At 31.7% G+C, this 21,650-nt stretch overlaps 1 protein-coding gene across 1 annotated transcript in view; it reads right to left on the bottom strand.

Annotated features, from left to right (window-relative positions):
• Window positions 1–3,285: 3,285 nt before the first annotated feature.
• Pde6 (phosphodiesterase 6) overlaps window positions 3,286–21,650 on the bottom strand; it is a 74,672-nt gene continuing 56,307 nt past the window's right edge. Inside the window, exons 5-12 of the mRNA XM_088235530.1 lie at window positions 16,211–16,335; window positions 10,936–10,952; window positions 9,466–9,662; window positions 7,512–7,665; window positions 5,797–5,956; window positions 5,100–5,320; window positions 4,355–4,538; window positions 3,286–3,448 (exon numbers count right to left, since the gene is read on the bottom strand). Of these exons, the coding sequence (XP_088091656.1) occupies window positions 3,286–3,448; window positions 4,355–4,538; window positions 5,100–5,320; window positions 5,797–5,956; window positions 7,512–7,665; window positions 9,466–9,662; window positions 10,936–10,952; window positions 16,211–16,335 (1,221 nt within the window). The remainder of the gene's footprint in view (window positions 3,449–4,354; window positions 4,539–5,099; window positions 5,321–5,796; window positions 5,957–7,511; window positions 7,666–9,465; window positions 9,663–10,935; window positions 10,953–16,210; window positions 16,336–21,650) is intronic.

Below are 21,650 nucleotides of genomic sequence, written 5' to 3'. Positions count from 1 at the left end.
ATGAAGATTAAAGAACGAAGGAATGTGGTCAATAAATATTTGAAATAAGACCGTTTTGGCCATTGTTTTTCAGTTTTTTATTCTTTGTTCAACTGTTCCCCTATGGTAGTTAAACTGTATCCCAGATACAGGGTACAGTATAACAAATAAGTGACTTTAGAAAAACACTTTTAAAAAAATGAATAAGCTTTTAAGCCTCCATTTTAAAGGCTTGTCAGTAGGTGGAAATGACGGGATATGGAAGGAGCTAATGAAAAATACACCATTTATATTATTATTCTCAATAATTTCTATTGCTTCTTTTTGGTAGTTAAGCTAAAGGATGTTCTTTTTACCAACTGTAAGAAAGGTGTTCATTAAATTAATTCGTTGTTAAAGTAATTTTAAAGAAACCCTCAAAATTCAATACGGAAATTCTATATAAATTATTTGAAGTTCATACAGTAAATACTATTTTAAAAATAATTTCCATTATTACAAATTACAAAGAAGAAAAAATAAAAGAATTTGAGATGAATAAGTCACTCAGATACCAAAATAACATTAAAATCCCTAAATTCCACACAAGTCATGGTCGAAACAGCTTTGTCTTTAAAGGTATCAAAAATTACAATAATCTCCCCAATGAACTAAAAACTATTGAAACGAATATATCAATAAATAAATTCAAAGTAAATTTAAAGATTTTTTTTTAATCCGTGGAAAAACTGCATTCCATTTGATTAGTGTTAATACATTATTATTTTCTGTTTTTTTTATATCCCATAAGTTTTTTTTTCTCATGTATTCGTGTATTCAAAATTATATAAATTCTAATAAATAAATAACTATAACAGTGTAAGTCACTCTCCAAGCACAAGAGCTAGTCTCTTTTTTGGAGAGTTATAGTTATAAGATTTACTAGATGTATAAAAGTAGTTTTGTATTAGAATAAAAAAACATGTACCTATCATTTATGAAAATATATTGATTGATAAAATAAATAAATAATAATAACCCATTTTTCGAAAATTAAATAAAACTTTTTATAAAATTTATATTTGAAGCACTAACTTAGTGGTTATTCATTATAATGAAATAAATAAAAACATGTTTGTTTTGATTTATTGAATTCAAACTTTTTGTTACACTGTTCCTCGTCTTGCCATATTGGTATATATTAATTTAATGTATCGTCGACACGCAAGTGCATTTTAAAATATTTCTTTTATTTAGGAACAATGACAGACAACTGATATATTATATTGCTAGACCCGTCACCCCGTCATGATTGTTCACAGAATGCAATGTGTTACAAACTAAAATTTGAATGTAGAATTTACAGTGTCTTTCATTTATGGCCTGTCATTGGTTTTCTTACGAAAGAATATTGATACAAAAAAACTTCACCAAAAAGTCAACAGGTGTCGCCTATGAAGAAACGTCAAATAATGAGAAAAGACGCCTGCCTTGGCTAGATACTGTTTTCATTTATCCAGCCTTGTCTTCAAACATTTAGACATACTCAAAATATTGTTGACTACCTTAACTCCATTTATTCGTTTCGTATTTTAATTTTCCAAATCGAAATATGACGTGGGTATTTTCAAAGAAATAATTTATGCGTCTATTTTTATGCATAACGTAAAACATGTTTTTTTAACGAAAAATTCTCTAATTTCATTCGAAATGAAAAATAAATAATTGCTATGAGCAATTTTGTGATGTTCATAATTTTATTATTGTTATTTTTAATATTTTGCTGTTAAATGTAATATTAATAAAAACCAAAAGTTTAAAATATTATAAATATTACCGTGAATAACAATAAAAAAACTGAAAGCTACAAATCAGACATTTTCTATGAAACCACTGGTTATTTCACTATAGTTAATTTACATATTTTCACTAAAATTGAAATAATAAACATTTTGACGGTTTTATTTTACCTTTTTAACCAATAAATTGAAACAATGTAACACTTGTTTTCATTAAAAAAAAAACTCACGGATGTACTATATTTTTAAAATATCAATTGATACCTAACTGAAAGAGGATATGCGTCAGTGAGCGGTTTGAACCCGAATACTATGCGAAAAAGGCAACTGGACGTCGCGCGTTCGCATCGGACTGAAAAAACCTAAAATCGACAAAATCGAAGTCTCGCATTTCCGCTTTCCGCTCCCAAAAACAGAACCCATTTTGTTTTTATTTTAAGAAAGAGTATCAGAAATATTTGCTTTTGGTGGCGCGTTTTGATTTTTTTTTAAATTGCTATCATATTTGTGTACCATATGTCCGAGGACGATAAATAAAACTAGGCGCTTTGAAGGGTTTTTGGATGGTCCTAGCTCCTATAAAAAACAATTTAGATAAAAAAAAATAGATGATAGGGACACACTAATGTTGGATATTTAGAGTGCTTAAAAAATCATCGCTTTAATGGCACAATTCAGGGAGAAAATACGGAAAAACGTACGAAGAAAGGTCATACCGCGCATCCTCTTTAAACAAATGTATACCTTGATAACAAAACGAATTAATTAATATCTTTAGGTACAGAACACATAAGAAATTTTATGATTACGTAAAAAAAAATTGCTTCTTAAAATTCTTAAGTAAGGAAGAAAAAATCAGGGATTCCTTTTAGCATTTTACAATGACATACATATGCATACGATCCTCCACTATTTGTGATTTAAAAATGAACCATTACAAAACGAAATATTATTTTCATATTTCGGTAGTTTTTAACTATCTCAAATTAAATCAATTCATTGATCTGCCGCCATATTTTTTAAACTACTCGGCTTCCCAAAAAGCATTTCAATTTTTACATACATTTCCCCATAAAGCGATTAATTCACAATAATTCTTATCACAGATGCTTGTATCTATCGACTCTCCACCTGAAGTTCTGAAAATCACAAAATGGCGGATAGATGGAATGTTAACAACCATATTCATTCGTAATTAACTTCTAAAACTGGACTTTGGCCACTCGCTTCAACTAATTATACATTAATATACTTAACACCGCCGCGCTCTTTGATCACATTTTCATCGATTATAAATGGATGTGACAATACAGCTAATCCCTTTTATTTTTTCAGATATTTTGAGACATCATCGTTCAATTAGTTTCTCTTTCTCTTTGCAGTAAATAACGTCATTTTAATCAAAATTTGGTCACTTCTTTGGCTTGTGATACCTGGTTTCTTGTCAGTTCTTTAGAACATCATTTTGGCTATTTTTCTCATCTCCCTGAACGGTTTACATGACCACGAGCATTTCTATCTCAAATTGTCACAATAGTTCACAAAGTTTACTTTTGTGTTTCGTTGGTTTTTGTTTAACTGGTTGTGGTGGGATGGGTTTTTCCTTTTTTGGAATTTCTTCTAATATCGCAGGGTTTGAAGGTTGTTCGTGAGTTGAATGTCTTCTTTCTGATGATGCAGCGTAGAGAGATCTGAAAAAAGTATTGATGATGTAGGAAAAAATCATGGTCCTGCTAAAAGAAGCGAGCTGACGGCGAAAAAAAGATCAAGAGACACGACATGATTAAATGCAAACATAATTTGAAAATGCGAAAATGTCAAATTCCTTAATAATTGACGTGGATACCCAAGATGATATTTGTGTACCCTTCGTATAAGGTTGCGTATATTCAACATAATATGCACTACCAAAAACCATCAGGTCGTTGGATCGGAGAATATGAGAGTGCTTGTTCCCATATAATAATCCGGTTTTTCAAAGACCTGAAAATGATTACTTTAGCTATAAAAGCTCTCGTCTCTAACCTATTATTTGATTTTTTTAAAGATCAAGATTCACAGGTTGCAGTTATGTCAGAAGCCTATCAGGCCCTGCAGTGCGATTCTGAACGCTGTCTAGAGATTAAAAACGTGTTGCTAAGACGTAGCTTAGGTGATAATTAAGTGCAAGTAACGCTTTCACAACATCCTAGAAAGCGTTCAGAATCGCAGCGCTGATCTTCAATTGTTTAGAATGTACGTAAGCATATTTATTCATTATACCTTAGACAAGCAGCACAGCCAAAACAAAAGTTCTAGAAACAACTTTAAAAGATGTCAGTTTTTGAATATTGTTATGTAACTCAAACTGGAGTACCTCGGCCAGTTCAATTTTTGGGAGAAAATAAAAAAAACTCTACTGTCTTGATAACGTTGGTAAAAATGACAGAAAAAAGGAACGTTGTCTAAAAAAAGCCATCGTGGATGTCAAATATGTGGCTGTGGATGCTTTGGATCAGCACCCAGGCCCGATTGTAATACCAGAAGTTGGTTAGTAAGGTAGCCATCAACATAACACCCGAAGAAGAAAAATCACTTATTCTAAAAATATTATTTACCTTGAGAGTCTCGATTTAACAGCTTTTCCAAGTGATTTTCCTTTCCGAAGTGAGTTGAACCTTGGCCTAGTGGTAGTTTCGGCGGTCAAAGAGTTCTGGTTTTCCTTATCTTCTTTATCGATAGAGTGACTGCAGTTTAGTGTTGTCACCGTAAACTCTAAGTCCTTGATCACTTCTGAAGATGCTGTAATGTAACATACATCAAAGGTCAAATTAAGAAAAAAATACACATCAATAATAATTGAAAACTGTCAATTTTCTACTAAGCCACTTATCAGTTGCAATTGCACTTATTTCACATGAGAATTAATATTGTGAAATTTTTTTCACCATTTTATTTGGACATGCATCAAGGCTCAAAATTGTGGCTATAAAGGTACACACTATTTTTATTATTCTTCACCTACATATATTTTTTAACACTCGCCTAAACAAAAAAGCTTTGTTACCATTGAAAAACTAAAATAGCAAACTTTTGACAAAATAGACGATCTGGAATACTCATAAGACGTACACGATTGATTGGGAACATTCATGAGATGTACACGATTGATCGGAAATACATATGAGATGTACACGATTAATCGAGAATACACTCATGACATGTACACGATTAATCGTAAAAACTCATTGAAATGTAGGGGATTACACATGATATGTACACGATCGATCTATGAAATGTATAAATATGTAAATATTAACTATTTCTATTACTAGAATAGTCACCAAACGTTGATAAATTTACCGGAAAACTCTTCGACAGGTTTGTCAATAGTGTCATGATCTATCCACGTCAGTCCCATCTCCACCTTCTCCGCCAGGTCTTGCCAGCGCTGCCTGTTCTGTACCGTCCCCTGGTACAGAGGAAGGATCCATGGGAAGGAGTCAGACAGGACTTTATACAAAGGAAGGCAAATTACGTCGATAAAGCCAACTTGCATCTGCGGAAGCTCGTCCTTACGCTCTCTGGAAGAAAAATGCATGAACACATTAAAAACTTTAAAAAAAAATTAGTAGTGATTTCAAACACAATGTACAAAAAAACAAAGAGACTTTCACACCATTTTTCTAATCGGAGAATCAGAAAGAATTGAATGCCACATCGCTTTGTATACCCAAACATTTATTTATTTATTTATACATTCACATATATCTTGAATTGATCAGTCTTATGATTCAAGTGACAGTTCAAGGACTATGAAATATTCTAGTGTAAACAAATATTTGCTTATAAATATTTTATGTTGACCATGTCAGGAATCAAACCCGAGGCTTTTTACATCGTAAGTAAATACGCTGAACTTTTGACCGCGAGGTGAACAAATGTATAATTTGATAAAATAAGTCGAACTTAATTTTTGCTTATTTAAGTATTTAATGGCGCCCAACGTGGGGCGCCACTAATACCAATACATAATTTTAAAAAAAGTTTTTTTTAATACCTATCCATCATGGCGACTGGTTGTTGATTGAGTTGCAATTTCTCTAAATCACCCTGGTCAAAGAACTCATCCGCCACCAGCTTGGCCACTTTATGTTGGACTTCCCAAGGTTTGGCTATTGCAGACACGTCACACGCAGTCATCATCATGCCACACAGCACTGAAATCAGAAAAAAACTTAAATCTTTTAGCCTCCCTGGTCTCCCCAGTCTGACGATCTCTGTCACGACGAAACCCAATCACGTGTGAAAATTTTATAAATAAATGTAAAAAAACTATTAAGGAGGATGCAGATCGCCCGTACATTTATTGCAATGGCATGTTCTAATTGGGATCACGCATCCTGAACTGACATGCCTAAGAAGACAAATATATTTATTTGAGAACTAAGTGTCTAATAGGAAAATATCACATACTACGAATACCGATAAAAATATATGAAATGGATTAATGAATTGTATTTTCAAAATCAATATGGAAATTGTGGAGAAATGCTTTCATACATAAATGTAAGAAATATATTTTTTTAAATGCATTACTAGAAAAACGCGACGTGCTTGGCCTTGATAGTGACGTCAAAATTTGTGACAATGTTCTGAACAAATTTGAATAGTCAGGAACAAACAAATATGAATCGTGACGTATTAGGGGCGTGGCCAATGGAATGCCCGTTTTTGCGGGAATTCAAAAGTTCAAATTTAAAAAAAAAATATGTTACTAATAAGTAACAAAATTATTTTTTTTACTCGACAGTATTTTATAGGCCTTTGTTACTTTAGAAATGTAAAAAAAACTCAAAAATTCACTATTGTCAGTACCTGTATTGTGTCATTATCATGCCGTTTTACCCAAAATGTATAGACAAATTTGTGCTTGGTTTATCTCTCATACACATATATTATTAATAACAACTATTTTTTATTTTTTAGGTACTTATGCCATGTGTAGATAATAAACCGGGTATGTTTATTTAAAAATACAATTGTTCTATTTTTTAGACGTACAAATGTTGAGATCCGTACATTATGTAAGGCTGATATAAGCATTATCGACAAAATCAAGTAAGGAGCTCTGCGTTGGTTTGGACATGTAGAGCGAATGGACAGCAAAAGAACGGCAAAAATACTAACGATGCGAATGTTGATGGATGCAAAAATAGAGGAAGACCGAGAAAGACATGGCATCACCAAATCCAACCAATACTTGAAGATAGACATGTTAAAAGTCGGAATAATCGGCGCGCGTGCATGAGAAGATGTATGATTGTAGAGGAAGCGAGATCTGTATCCAAAGATATCCCGTGATAGATAGATAGTTATGTGGCGTTCTATCCTCTCTATCTACCTTTACGGGGAAACGGCGTAATGGTTTGTTTGTGTTGTTTGTTTATCTTATAATTTAAAATATTTATATTATTCAAAATAAAAACACAATGTCATTTTGTCCATACTTCCTCTACTTATGTTTTTTACAATGTCATTTTGTCCATACTTCCTCTACTTATGTTTTTTACAATGTCATTTTGTCCATACTTCCTCTGCTTATGTTTTTTACAATGTCATTTTGTCCATACTTCCTCTGCTTATGTTTTTTACAATGTCATTTTGTCCATACTTCCTCTACTTATGTTTTTTAGTTAATATTTGACCATGTGATTAAATAAATAAATAAATTTAACAATGGAAATAAACCTAACATGAATGTATTATACATACGTTCCTTTTTATCTTCACATTGCCAATCGAACTCTCCATTATCAGTCAGATCCAAAAATTTGCTTCTTTTCTTGAAGTACATGGCGAGGTCTGTGGATAGTATAGCCGTTTCCACAACTTTCATTACATGTTTGTAGTCTATGGGAGAAAGTGCCTGAAAATTGGTAAATATATAGATGTATCCGACAGAAGATCTATTTGCTGAGTTTGAGATATTGGATGTGAGACAGTTATTTGTGAAGCGCCAACTCCTCAAATATTATGATAAATTAAACGAACTAAAAAAACTCAACAAAACATAAATACTGACACAGAAACACAATTTAACTGTTTGCAACAATATTTTGAGTTTGTCCAAATTTTTGTGGACAAGGACTGGATTCAGCTCCCTGGGGAGCTGTTAATGTACCTGGTCCATGAAGAAGTATAGAAATTGAAAAAATAAAATTTTCTGGCGTTGCCTAATATGAAGGTGAAATAATTCAATTAGATGAATCTCAAACGCATAAATAAAGGTTTCAGCTTTTTAATTTCACAAACATCAACAGATGATAGAATTGAAGGAATACAGATGTTTAAATATAGGCAAAACGGTGAATGTTACACAGTGTGTAAAGTGGCCCCTTAAACCAGCCAATGGCAGGTCATAAGCCTTGTGGATGCCTGGACTTCTATATTACCTTCTCTAAAATGTTCTTCATCTCTGTTGCAATATGTAAATAACTGTATGCAGTTTAACATTTAAAAATAATGTGATAAATAAATGTGACATCTGGTGTGCTACAGGGATCAAATCTTGGGCCGCTGTTATTTTAGTTTTATAAATGATCTTGTGTCTCTCCTAAAATGCAATTTTCTGCTGTATGCTGACGATTTAAATAAATTCCGTAGGATGGAATCATCAGCTGACCAACAAATGCTCCAAAAAAATTTGACACTTTAAGTACTTGGATTGATCCGAATAATATACATCCAAATATACAAAAATGTGGTTTCATTGGTTTCCTGACGAAAATACAGGTATTTTTGGAACCGGTAAAGTCGATAAGTGGTTATGTATAAATATTATCAATATTCAGTACAAGTATATCAAAACAATTAATTAAGGTGGTTGATGAATAAATGTTTTCAATTTCAGCTTGAATTTAGCGTGGTTCTAAATAGTGTTTAGTCAGTAAGGAAAGTTGTTAAATAAGTTAATTCCTTTACATATCGAGTCTTTACAGATATAATGCATCAAGTAATTTAATAAAATTCCGAGATAATCGCATTTCAAGCTTTTTTAATCTTTCAACGCATTATTTCTCCCACAATTTTCTTTTACTTTAAATTTTTGAAGCTTTGAAAGAGTAATCTTTATTCTAGGTATGGTATAAACTTTGAAAATCAATTTTTTTTAAAAAGGAATAACCCACTAAGCCTCTATTTCAAAGGCTTGTCAGCAGGTAGAAAAGAGAGGATATGGAAGGAAGCAATGAAAAATACACCACAACACCCAGACCAATTGAGAAAAAAATCTTTCTTGGATTTCTTTCTTGCAACTGGCGGGAATCGAACCCGCGATGCCAGTCTCACTGTTAGCCGTCTAACCAACTATATTAAAAAATATATGAAATATGTAAAGACTTGATATTATGTAAATATTTTCAAATGTTTATTGTTAAATTTTGGAATTTTAATATTATTTTGGTACCTAAGTAAAAAGTATAACGCAAAGTTATTTTTGATTCTCTGATTTGTAAAACTGAATGTTGCTTATGGGTTATATCAATCAATAGTATCTTCAAAGTTTCGAAATGTTATTTGTATTGGAAACATTAAAGTTTTTTAAAATCTCTAAAATAATTAATCTTTGAACTATTTGTAGTGATTTTTTGTATTTTATAGGATCCTCCCCAACCAATAACACCATACTGTAAAATAGATTTTTTAAGTAAGCATATTTTTTCATTACCTGGAATATGTTGTTGCTCTCACTATTGAGGATCATAACGCACTGGTCGAAGTGGTGATGCTCCATTGTGGACGTTGTATAAAGAATAGCCAGGGGACTCTCAGTCTTTGTCTGAAAAGCGTTGTTAGTTCCTCGGTGGTCCAGATCATGGCACAAGCAGGCACCAATAAGCCCAGAATCTCCAAGTCTGACATGAACTGAAAACATTCATCAGATATGAATTATTTGATCATGTAAGAAAAACATCACATCAAAAACAAAAACAAGACGACGAGATTAACGATCGTCTGTATTTATCTACCGAGCAACTACAAAGCCGGCTTCTTTAAAGTCTCGATACGTACGAAGATAGTAAAAAAGACGGAAAAAATAAAATAACTCAATTTATTTTTTACATTGGTAACATTTTACAGCTAGATGCTCTTGTATGTTAATAGGGCAGCATCTAGCTAGTCTAGCCACTGCATCTAGCCACTCGTTTCCGAAACTACCAATTATGTCAGAATCTAATTCGACTTCAAAATTTTCTTATTTCTCCCTCATATTTTTAATAGGCCTTTAAGAAAAAATTGCCACCCTCAAAACGTTAAAAAAATTAAATAAATCAAAACTAGGAAAAATTGCTCCGTGGAATAAAATTTTTGACACTGTTAACGCGTAGATAAACGTATCAAAGGCTTCTAGACCCGTCGGTATGAACCGATGTACTTACATCAAAACTTGATGGTGGGGGGATAGGTAGTATATTTTTGTAGTCGGTCGGGAGAATATTATCTTCAACTATGACGTCATACTGAAGCTTTGTCATTTTAGAGCGTAGATATGTGTACCGTGACGTACGCTTCCCCTTGTTTCATATCGATGTACCTACCCAAAACTTGATGGTGGGGGTCGGTAGTATATCTTTGTAATCGCTAGAGCGAATTTATCTTCAAATATACCGTCAAGGTGGAGGTATAACGTCTTTATCTTCCCATCGTAATCGAGGCTCTGGACTCAATTTTGCGAATATCGAAGTTTCTTTGCACTAAAACGTTCTTAAAATATTGTATTAACCGATTATGTAAAAAACCAAATATCGATTTATTCGAAATTTCAAACTTTTCTGGTCCCTTTAACTTATTTTTAACCAATAACCCTTCCAATATACGAATGAAGTGTACAGAAAAGTTAATATTCAAATACAATATTTACGAACTGTAAATGATACATATAAGTACATTTTTGTAATAATTTAATATCATCAACACTAGCAGAAGTATTATATGCCTTTTACATAAAAATCATACTTTTACACAGTATTTTTAAGCCGTTTTTTCTTCAATACTCTCTTTAAAACCAGCGCTTCCCAAAGTGGTCTATATCGACCCCCAGGGGTCTATGACAACCTGCAAGGGGTCTACGTCAACGAAAAAAAATTTGGGGTCCATGAAATGAAAATAGGGACCACGATAGTGGATCTCAACATACACTGGTAGTACTTCTGGCTGCAAAAAAACATACCCGTTACTTATTCTGTGTTATGGTATATAGCGAGCAAATTTTTAATTTCCTTTCCATCGTCATACCTAGTGGAAGGGGGTTCAGCGCTGTTACCAATCTCCTAACGAAAAAAAGAAACAGACTGGACATCATTGGCCGAGGAGATTTAAGATTAAACCTGACAAAATTGACGCCAAATGTTGATAATTTATTATTAAAGCATCAGGTTCATCCTTCCCACTAAAAACATTTACTTATTGCTTAGTTTATTTTGTGTTACGTTTATTTTATATAACAGATACAAAATTTTATTTTGAGTAGTTTTAATTTAATTAAATTAATAAACGTATAAAACTTAATATTTGTTTTAACTTTATGTTTTTAACACTAAACTTCACTACAATTAGAAATTTATGAAAAATCAATATCAGGTAAGTAGGGGTCTACCAAAAACCGAAAAACATGGCAAGGGGTCTACTACACAAAAAAGTTTAGGAACCTCTGCTTTAAACGAATCCGTTATTGTCGGTACAGGGTCCTTATGCTTGACTCATTTGTCTTTAGAATCGTTTTCCGGAATTCGACGAGTGACAACATTCATGAACAACCGATACAAATGCAGTCGATTGAAAACCAATAGACTTTAACTCGAGTGCCCCAAAGCACTCGACATTGAAAATCGAATGCAACATCGAAACTTCAGCTGTCAAACTTTTTTCTTGTGAAATGCTTGGCATTCATGCTTGAATGACGAGTAGGTAGTTTTTGTTGTATTTTAACTTAAAATGTACAACACTGATCAATGTTATGATGATTACATTTCAACAAATGTACAACAAATATAACTGTACTTATTTTTAATCCAATATCATATAAAGTTTCACTAGAAACATGATTTCAAAATGATTATTTCGCTCGTCAATGTCAAAATACATATTTGAGATATGTATTATACAACATGTTTTTAAAATCCATTAAATGAATATGAAATATTTCTAATAACATATAGATGTGTGTTATGTCAAAGGCAAATAATAATTATCAATGTTGCAGTGTCTCAGTAAACATTTTCTATTATTTTTTTCACAATATTCCATACACAAATATTCAACGGAAGAAGTCTGACAAGAAACAATAAAGGTTTACGTGTGGCAAGAGACCAGGAGATTCATAGATATATACGGATTTGTTTGTGTTGCCACTTTCTAATTCGTCTTTGTAATTAAAACGTCGAAGGGTTTTCAAGAATAGCATTATGACAAAGCAATCGAGATGCCCAATCGACTATTGTCGAGTGGATGACAAAATGTCAAATCTTTCCAGCATAAGGCTCCTGTTCTCTAGTAATGGTTTCACCCGGTTTTAGAAGCTCATAATACACAACTTTCTTCTGGTCTTCATCTTCAAACTTTTTTGACTACCCAAGGCTGATATCAAAAACACCACTTTTAAAGCGTTGAAACCACTCAAAACACTGTGATTTTGCAAGAGAATGTTCGCCATACAATTACACGAGAAAACAATGACTTTAGGCTGTAGTTTTCTTTGCAAAAAAGTGTCTGAGCAAAACTTTCCGCAAATGCTGTTTTTTTCGCCAATTTTCAAAATTTTCTTTAAAAATTGAAAATTCGAAAATCAAGACTGATAGTGACAGCTTATGAATAGAGCTTCAAAATGACATAGGGTCAAAGCACCAGTAAATGACCATTGGTTAATAAAAGATAATATAATAAGAATTGCCACATGCGTCCAGTCAAAAAACTTTTAAAACTAGAAACTATGACAAAAGCAGTAGGCGGACACATCCTTTGGTAAGAAAAAAATCTTTCAGTTTTGAACTGTGAGTTGTCAAAAGGTAATAGTGCGTCTTCCCGTTACTGTTCTGAGATTGATAGTGTTTTTGTAAGGAAAGTGTGGTAAGTGTTTTATTTGATGCTATTTCTTATGCAATTCTTTGAATATATTCATATTCTAATGTGTTAGGGTGTTTTATAATGTTATGACGTAACTAAATCTGAGTATTATTTTTGCTCGGGTAGTAGTGGTCATTCACTGGTGATTCTGCTATTTTTTTAGAGTAATATTAATTATAGTTGTAATACTTGTATTTCAATAAAAAAGTAAAAACTAATGTGTTTTTTATTGTTTTTTTTATTTTGTACGCTTAAATAATGAAATTCATACATTTAATGTGGATTTCACGACAAGCTGAACCTTAAACGGTCATTCATTGGTGCTTTGACCCTAGTATGTCAATGATTTGCTACCCGCTTACACAAGTGTTGACATTTACTGTCAAATTCCGGTTTTAAGTTACAGACCTAATATTATATGATTAAAATGCTATTCCACCAAGAAATTAATGTCAGTAGACGTAAAATCTGTCTACTTAATCAATGGAATATCTTTGATTTTATTTTCTTTAAGTAATCACACATATTTTTTTACTCGAGAATTGTAAATCAAAAAAACACTACACAGCAACATTGCATTCCTACATTTCATTCTGGCAGCATCTTTATTCTTCATTTCGAGTGAAATTCTTATAATTTATGGAGCAATATGAGAAATTGCTTTTGCGAGAGAGCAGAGAGCGTACTTGTAAAATATTCTTCACGAGTTTTCCCCGAGGCAAGTTTTGTCTATGAGAACTCATTGTCGGGCGAATTTAAAAGGAAACAGTTTTTAAAGATCAGCGGATCTTAAATGAGATTCTAAAGAATACAAAGATATTTTGTATTATTCCCGTCATTATTTCATGAACAAGAAAATGCGAACAATAGGAAATATAGCTCATTACGGTTTGAATAGCTAATTCAGCGGTTTTTGTTTTGCGCTTACAAAAAGACATTTAATGTTTTTTTCCCCTTTATAAAGGCGAAAAATAATGAAAACATAGGTTTTAAATAGGTGATAAAATTAAGTGTTAGCGAACCCCCTAATCAAGACGCAAAAACTTATTCTTAGAGTTATGCTTTGGCGCCCTCAGACCTACCCATCTGAACCATTATTTCAATTGTTAAAAGTTCTTGATATTCGTCAAAAGTATATCAAGAATGTATTGCTAATTTTCTGGCCAGGCGACTACGGAAGGAGGTCCCAACTGCCAACAGAATGCCCACACGAGGTTTTCGCGGAACCAAAACTTCTTAATGCCGAGAACACGTACGATGTTTGCTTGGAGACACTTTTCATATATAGCTCCAAGAGTGTTCAACGTCTTGGATGAACATATTAAGATCTCCAAAACAGCGTCTATATTTAAGATAAAGATCCATAATTGGATTGTATCGAGGGGTAGAGACCACTGTATGAGATTGCTTCGGGAATAAATATATAACATCGCAGATGTCTTCATTATTATCCTTATACGTATATGTGTATATCATCACTGTCATACGTATTATTATATAACTTTTCTATATTCCATTTTTCGACATGTATAAATATTTATTATTTATATTTTCCTATTATTATTTTGTGGATTGTTTTGATTATTTTGCATATTGTTTTGATTACTTGTATATTGTTTTAATATGTAAATAAATATTTTTGATTTATATATCGATGAGTCCCGACTTAATACCGAATTTTCTAACAAATCGGGACATAAAAAACATATAATAGTATCTTTGTAAAATTGTGTATTTTGTGCATTAAATAAATAAATAATAAAATAAAAAAATTAACAGATTTTCTTTACCCTATGTAAAAATTTCATCTAATATTTGAAAAATAAAATACATTTTATCGACATTCGTTATTATAACCTCAGAATAATAACGCGCGTGCAACCGCTTTTATAGCCGCTCATTCGCATAAAAAATAAAATAGTATTGTCAAATATGAAGTTGGCTACTATTTGCTGCAAAACAATATTTATTTATTTAAATGCACAATGCAGCACTACTGCCCGTTTCAATGTACATATTTTGTTAATATGTAATTATCAAAACATGTTTTTAAAAAAAGCGCAATAAATTATTGTATAATCTATAAAAATAATAGTAAATTAAGACGAATAAGTCACTAATACAGATTATGAATTAATGAAATATTATCAGTAAAAAAATAATTAAAAATTTTTGGGCCTATAAAATATGCATGTCTCTGTGCGAGCCTCGTTTTACAATGTTTCAATAGATACATTTCGTATAAATTTTATTATCAGTATTTTGCACATTATCATAATTTTACTAGGGTTATTTCAATTTATCGGTCCGTTGTCAAACAAAACTTTAATGCCGCTGGGTGAAGTGGTCGCTAATCAAAAATTGGCATATGTTAATTTGGTTTTTCTTTTCTTTTCTTTTCTTTTCTTTTCTTTTCTTTTCTTTTCTTTTCTTTTCTTTTCTTTTATTTTCTTTTCTTTTCTTTTCTTTTCTTTTCTTTTCTTTTCTTTTCTTTTCTTTTCTTTTCTTTTCTTTTCTTTTCTTTTCTTTTCTTTTCTTTTCTTTTCTTTTCTTTTCTTTTCTTTTCTTTTCTTTTCTTTTCTTTTCTTTTCTTTTCTTTTCTTTTCTTTTCTTTTCTTTTCTTTTCTTTTCTTTTCTTTTCTTTTCTTTTCTTTTCTTTTCTCTTCTGTTCTTTTCTCTCCTTTTCTTTTCTTTTCTTTTCTTTCCATGGTCATGTCATACCATATATATGTGCTACAAACTTTTTAATAATTGAAAAAGGAATGGCCCACGCTCAGACGCTGAAGTCTTTGTGGGAATTTTTTCCAATTCATGTTATAGCTTAATTTTAAGATGTATTTTTCTAAAATGTATTTTTTTACTTATATTTCTATGTAAATAATATATGTATGGAAAAATGAACAAATATATATTTTTTTAAACAAAAAATGTTAAACTTTGTTTTTTTTTCTTCATGAATGTTTTCTCCTATTTAATATTTTTTTACTGCCTCATATAAAATTTAATTCTGTGACTTTGCTGTCTTTATAAATGGGAATCAGATTTTCACTTTTTCTCTGGTATAATGATTATTTTTTTTATACATATGAAATAAACCAAATACGGTTGATATTTTGAATCAATTAATATTTGACGTTTTTAAAAAATAGGCCGTTATTTAAATGATTTTACCAGTAGCAAGAATCGATAGTTAGATAGAAAACGGATAAACGCTGTAATACGATCAGAAACTTCAGTAAAGAGAGCGTCTACACACGTCAAATAACCCAGAAAACCTCATTGTTAAATTGATTAACAAGTTAACACTTTTTAGAGTGTGGCGACTAAAAAAAGTATGAGTGTTTATTTACCTCTCCATTTTTCCAGTTTTTAACATGGCAAACATAGTTTGGGCCACATTCAGAGCGTGTCTCCAGTTGTGGTATTTTACAGGACGATAGTTCTTCTTCACGCTGAGAATCCAGCGACACAAAACCTAAAAAAATACGAAATGTTAATATGTTACAACAGAGATGGAGAATATTTTAGAGAAGCAAATTGAATTATTGTTGATTAAAACCAATGTTATTATAGTATTTACGTTAAAAAAAAATTTCATCATTTATATATAGATACGATACAAGCGCGTGGTAGATGGCATTTAAATTCGCGGGTATTGAAGAAGTTCAGTACTACGAGAAACTTGATATAAATAAATATTCTTAAGCGCGGTAAAAATCAGACCATTAAATTGTACGGCGAAGTTTTTATTTTCTTGTTTCAAAAAAGCTACAGTTATATTGCATCTATGTAAAATTAAATTATTTGGAAATATAGGGTTTCGAGAATTTTGTTAATCAGTGTTTTTTTTTTCTTTGAAAGTTTGTACAATAGATGCTTTTTTAAATATGTCATCAATGTTATACGTTTAAGAGGCATATAATGTTTATGTTATTATAATTTGATTACTTTTACAATGTATTTTTTATTGTTAATTATTATGGGTTAACACGGGCACAACCCTAATAATAAGTTCGTAAATAAGTAAACGAGTGTTATTTTCAGTGAATAAATAAATAAATAATTAATGAGAATGTTAAGTGTTTTTTTTTATTTCTTTTTATTTGTTAAAAGACTATAAAAACTAAGCCAAATTTAAAAAGTAAAAAAAATAAATTAAACGTATTATCAGCGTTATAATTTTTAAAAGTTTTGTATTTAAAATTCTTTGCGTGTGACGTCTCAAATTCTTTTCCCCTTCTTGTTGATGAGTTCTGCTGATTCGTGAGTTGACTCACCGTAAACTGTTAACCTATCACAACTCTCTTATCATAGGTTGATTCGAAAGAGTTAGTGACGTCATGCGAAGTAGTTCATTTTACTTAAAATATTTTGTTAAATATTTTTCATTCGTTTTCGAGAAACTTCTCCAAACAATTAAATACTCTTATTTTTACTGCGTAAGAATACATTTTTTATATCCAATTCCCTGTAAGTCTGAACTTCCATTTTGCAGTGCTTCAAAGCATATATGTAGATAACGCAGCCAGGGTAACTTTAAACCCGAGTTAATGTTAGTTATTAGATAAACTAATTTCATTCCGGTGCGGTCGCGGTTGCACAAATTCACATGATGCGGTAAAATTAGAGGGAAGGAATTTGTATTGCATTAATTTTATTTTTTTAATTTATTTAGTACCTACTCTCAGGTAAAAATACAGGTGCAGGGGTAAGTGGTGTACTTTTGTACATTATTTTTGCGTTTGTTATTTTTTTTCTCGTAGGTTAACAGAGATAGATATATTTTTAGTTTGTATTTTAAATTGATAATTTTGTTGCCTATAGCTCATTTATTTTTAAAATGATAGACACGGAACCCTTTTAATTCTATAGCGATTATTCAAAAAAGGTACATTTTTGTCCATAGGTACGGTACACACATATGAGTTCCTGTTGACTAGAAGATATAGTAGTTAATGAATAAAAGTTTTTACAATATTAAGAATCGTAGGTTGTCATGGAAGAACGCAAATATAAAATGTGTACTACATGTAATAATTTATTATTTTGGATAACTTATATAGCGCCATTTTCGTAATATAATACCTCAAGGGCGCTTTACATAGTGATTCTATGGTTAATTTTTTTAAATTTTTTATTGAAGCTTTTAAATTTGTAATTAAATTAAAACAATTTATTTTGTTGAAACATGCTACGGATTTATTCAAATGATTTAGAGAACAGGTGGGTTTTAAGTTTTTTCCGAAACATCACTTCACTTTTACAGCCTCGCGCCTCTGCTGGGAGAGCATTCCATGCCATAGGGCCTGCGACCGCAAATGCGCGTTCACTAAATTTAGTGCGCTGTTTGCGTAGAGGTATAATAAATTTTCCTCTCGCCGTAGACGTAGTTGATCTAAGCGTGAGACACCTGTCAGCTAGTTCATCTGGAACGCATAGTTCCCTTAGATATTCTGGAGCAGAGTTGTGCAGTGACTTATACATAAGCCAACAGAGTTTGTATTCGACCCTCTGTAAAAAATGTAGCCAGTGTAGTTCCCGAAGTAGTGGAGTGATATGACTGAACTTAGAGATTCCGTATATAGGTATGTAGTTTCATAAAAAAAGTAAGAACACGAAAAAAAATACAGAGAATTTCGTTATGGATATAGGTTGTAACGATTCAGTTTAGATGCGTAGGAATTTTGGTTCAATAAGCCCCTCTACTGACAGCATTTAATTTTTTTGTTAACAAAACCGGCGATTGTCAAATCTGAAGGTTGGCAAAGCCGCAACTTTAAAAGATTCTAGCTTTCAAACGATCACGCGAAAGCAAGCAAAGCGGAATTCCCCCGCACGTGTTGAGTTAACAGAAAGGCCAAAAATGTAGTCTAAACGATCTCATAGAGGCGTCCGATACCCAGACGTGAGTATTAATCTTTTATTTGTAAGAACGCGATCTCCAAAATCGTTTGGACTACATATTGCATTTTTGTTAACTCAACACGTGTGGTAGAATTCTTGCGTTGTCGCTCGACGACCGGAACCTTTTAAAGTTTGCCGTGTTGCCAACCTTTCGATTTGACAATCGCCAGTTTTGTTAACAAAAATTTTAAGTGGTGTCAGTAGCGGGGCTTATTGAACCAAAGTTCTTACGCATCTAAATTGAATCGTTATAAGGTATAATTCATAAAATTCTTCAGAATCGAATGAATTGGATTCCTCTGAAATTGTATAGCGATTATGACATACAAAACAATCTCCATTTTCTACTCTCGAGAATCTGTCCATAGATACACTAAAAATCTAAAACTAAAATTTCAACAGTTTGAATTTGAAGTTAGAAGTGTAAGAAGCACATGCTTAAACAAATAAAGATTCCTTACATAATAATATGCAGTATACGTACAGTAAAAACCAGACTTTATCATGTAGTAAAAAAAGTAGCAAATAAAGCATGAAAATGTATTCTTTGTTGCAAATGCATTCATTCAATTCACAATAACCAAAACTTTTTATAAGTAATGACAAGTTTGACAGAAATGTGTTGGCAGCTGATAAAAATGTAATCCCACTATATTTTTGGGGAATTTTTATCTACTGTTTTGCCAGGGATATGATTTTTGTCCAACGGTACAAACGTCGAGAGGTGCACAACTTTCTCATTTACCTGCCATTAAATAAATAATAATGAACGCTAAGAAAGATACAGATATTTTTGGTAATTCGCTATGGAAATTTAAAAAATATTAAATTTTTTATGTTCAGGTCTACTTTCATAATTTATCAAGATATAATTTTTTCCGCAGTTTTTATTATTTTTTTCATCCGTTTTCTTTTTTTTCTGTTATTAAAATGGAAGTTTTCTTTTTTCACAAGCGTTTTTTTAAATTTTTTTTAAATACAATTTCATGTTTTTTTTTTTCAACACAATAAGTCAGGAGGCCTGGTCCGATTACAGTAGTGAATTATAGAACAAAACTCCCAGGCTTTAAAAAAAAGTGTGTTCTTTCCCGGAATCGAACCTGGAGCCTGCCATGCGTGAGTCAATCATCTTAACCAGTACACCATGAAGGCCGCCTATTTTCTATTCTAATTCGAGCCCAGTGGCCCACAGAGCGATATAACATTTTTGTTACATGAATCGAAGCGGGTTGTGGTCCCGTGAGTAGTGTCAAAAAGTCTGAGGTTCAAATCCCGCTCAGCCACAACTTGTTTCCCATTTTCTAACAAAATTTTAAACGACTTAGCCTTATAAGGCGGTCCTATAAAATTTCTTTACAAGCGGTGATGTAAAATCGTGTTACCTCAAGCAAAATACAGAATATTCTGAAGTTCAGACATTTGAAAAACAAATAACATAGACGTACCGTTCAATAATTCTTTTTCCATAATTTAAATAAATATATATATAATTTGGGCCTTTATAAACAAAACAAATTTAAAAAAAATCATAAATATCCCGGTCATATAACTAGCGTTCACCACCGCTTACTGCCATTAACTGACTGAATGAATTTCTTATTTAGTTTTTGTTTCTTTCACACAAACGCCGGTCTCAGAACAGCGTCTCTATCTTTCTTGCTACAAGTTCTATTTTCGTGCTCTTTCCTTTAGATAAAACAAATTTATTGTAGTATTGGCATCATCTTCATTGGTATAATATTATTCTTCGCACAGTAAGGAAAAATATTTTTTGTATTAAATTCCAGCATATTTAAAAATATTTTACTTTCCAAATCCAGAGTGAAAATGTCATTTGAAAGTTAAAAGATTAAAAAATAAATACAATTATTCAAATAAATAAGAGGGATACTTATATCAAGTCTTGTTGAATATGTAGACTCGTGTTATATCACAACTACACAAGAGTTAAAGAAAACAGCTCCAAAATTAAAATATTCGGGTAAATCAAAAGATCGCAAAAATTATATATTTTTTAACAGAGTTCTTTATCCTATCGGACGCAGAAATGATTAGAAGCGGATAGGGACCTTTAGCAATTTGAAAAATAAATATCGGCTCCTGATTTATTACTGACCACGATTATTCTGAACTTCAGGATCTGAAAAAAATGAGAGTGGTCTGAAAGCCCAGATGAAAATCCGGAAAGCGCTGAAAACTAAGGGCACAAAAACATTTCACTCCTGAAAAGAAGGTAATCGACTTGGAAATGGGAAGAGTAATACTTGAAATCGTTGACCTGAAAAACCTGAAAGAAACTGAAAGAAAAACAGATAGATTAATCATTGGCTTCTGAAAATTTGTCGCCGTTTCCAAAGTCAGCATATAAATCCCAAGTACGTTTTTATTCTAAAGTGCCCGGTTATTCTTATAAATATAATAATATGTTTGAAAACCATATTTTAAATTATTATAAAAGGAAGAAGACTTTATTTAGTTTAGACCACTTTTTAATAAAAAAATGTTCCTTAATGACTAGGTTTCGTTGTGACTAACATCGTTAAACCAGTAGAAGACTAAACCATGATAATCTAAATTATATACACAAGTAAAATCAGGGGTTGTCAATCATGGTTTTATATAATTATGGGAATAAACAAGTTCAAATTAACAATGTTTAAGTATGTCCAAATGCTTGCAGACTAGCTAGATTTCCTCCCTAGGGAGTTTTTCAAATTAAAATTTATTTCAACAGAGAATGTAAAACATTTTTGAGTAGGGAATATGGAAGTCTTGGCATTTACAGGACTTATGACTTGTCATTGGCTGGTTTAAGTGGCCACTTTACACACCGTGTAACATTCACCAATCTGCCCATGTTTGAACATCCGCATTTCCTCAACTTTT

The sequence above is a fragment of the Micrasema longulum genome, unplaced genomic scaffold (assembly GCF_059751315.1).
Source record: "Micrasema longulum isolate JH-2025_06_02 unplaced genomic scaffold, ASM5975131v1 h1tg001386l, whole genome shotgun sequence".
Lineage (NCBI taxonomy): Eukaryota > Metazoa > Arthropoda > Insecta > Trichoptera > Brachycentridae > Micrasema > Micrasema longulum.
Note: the sequence above shows the minus strand (reverse complement) of the source record. Positions and strands in the feature narration are given on the sequence as shown.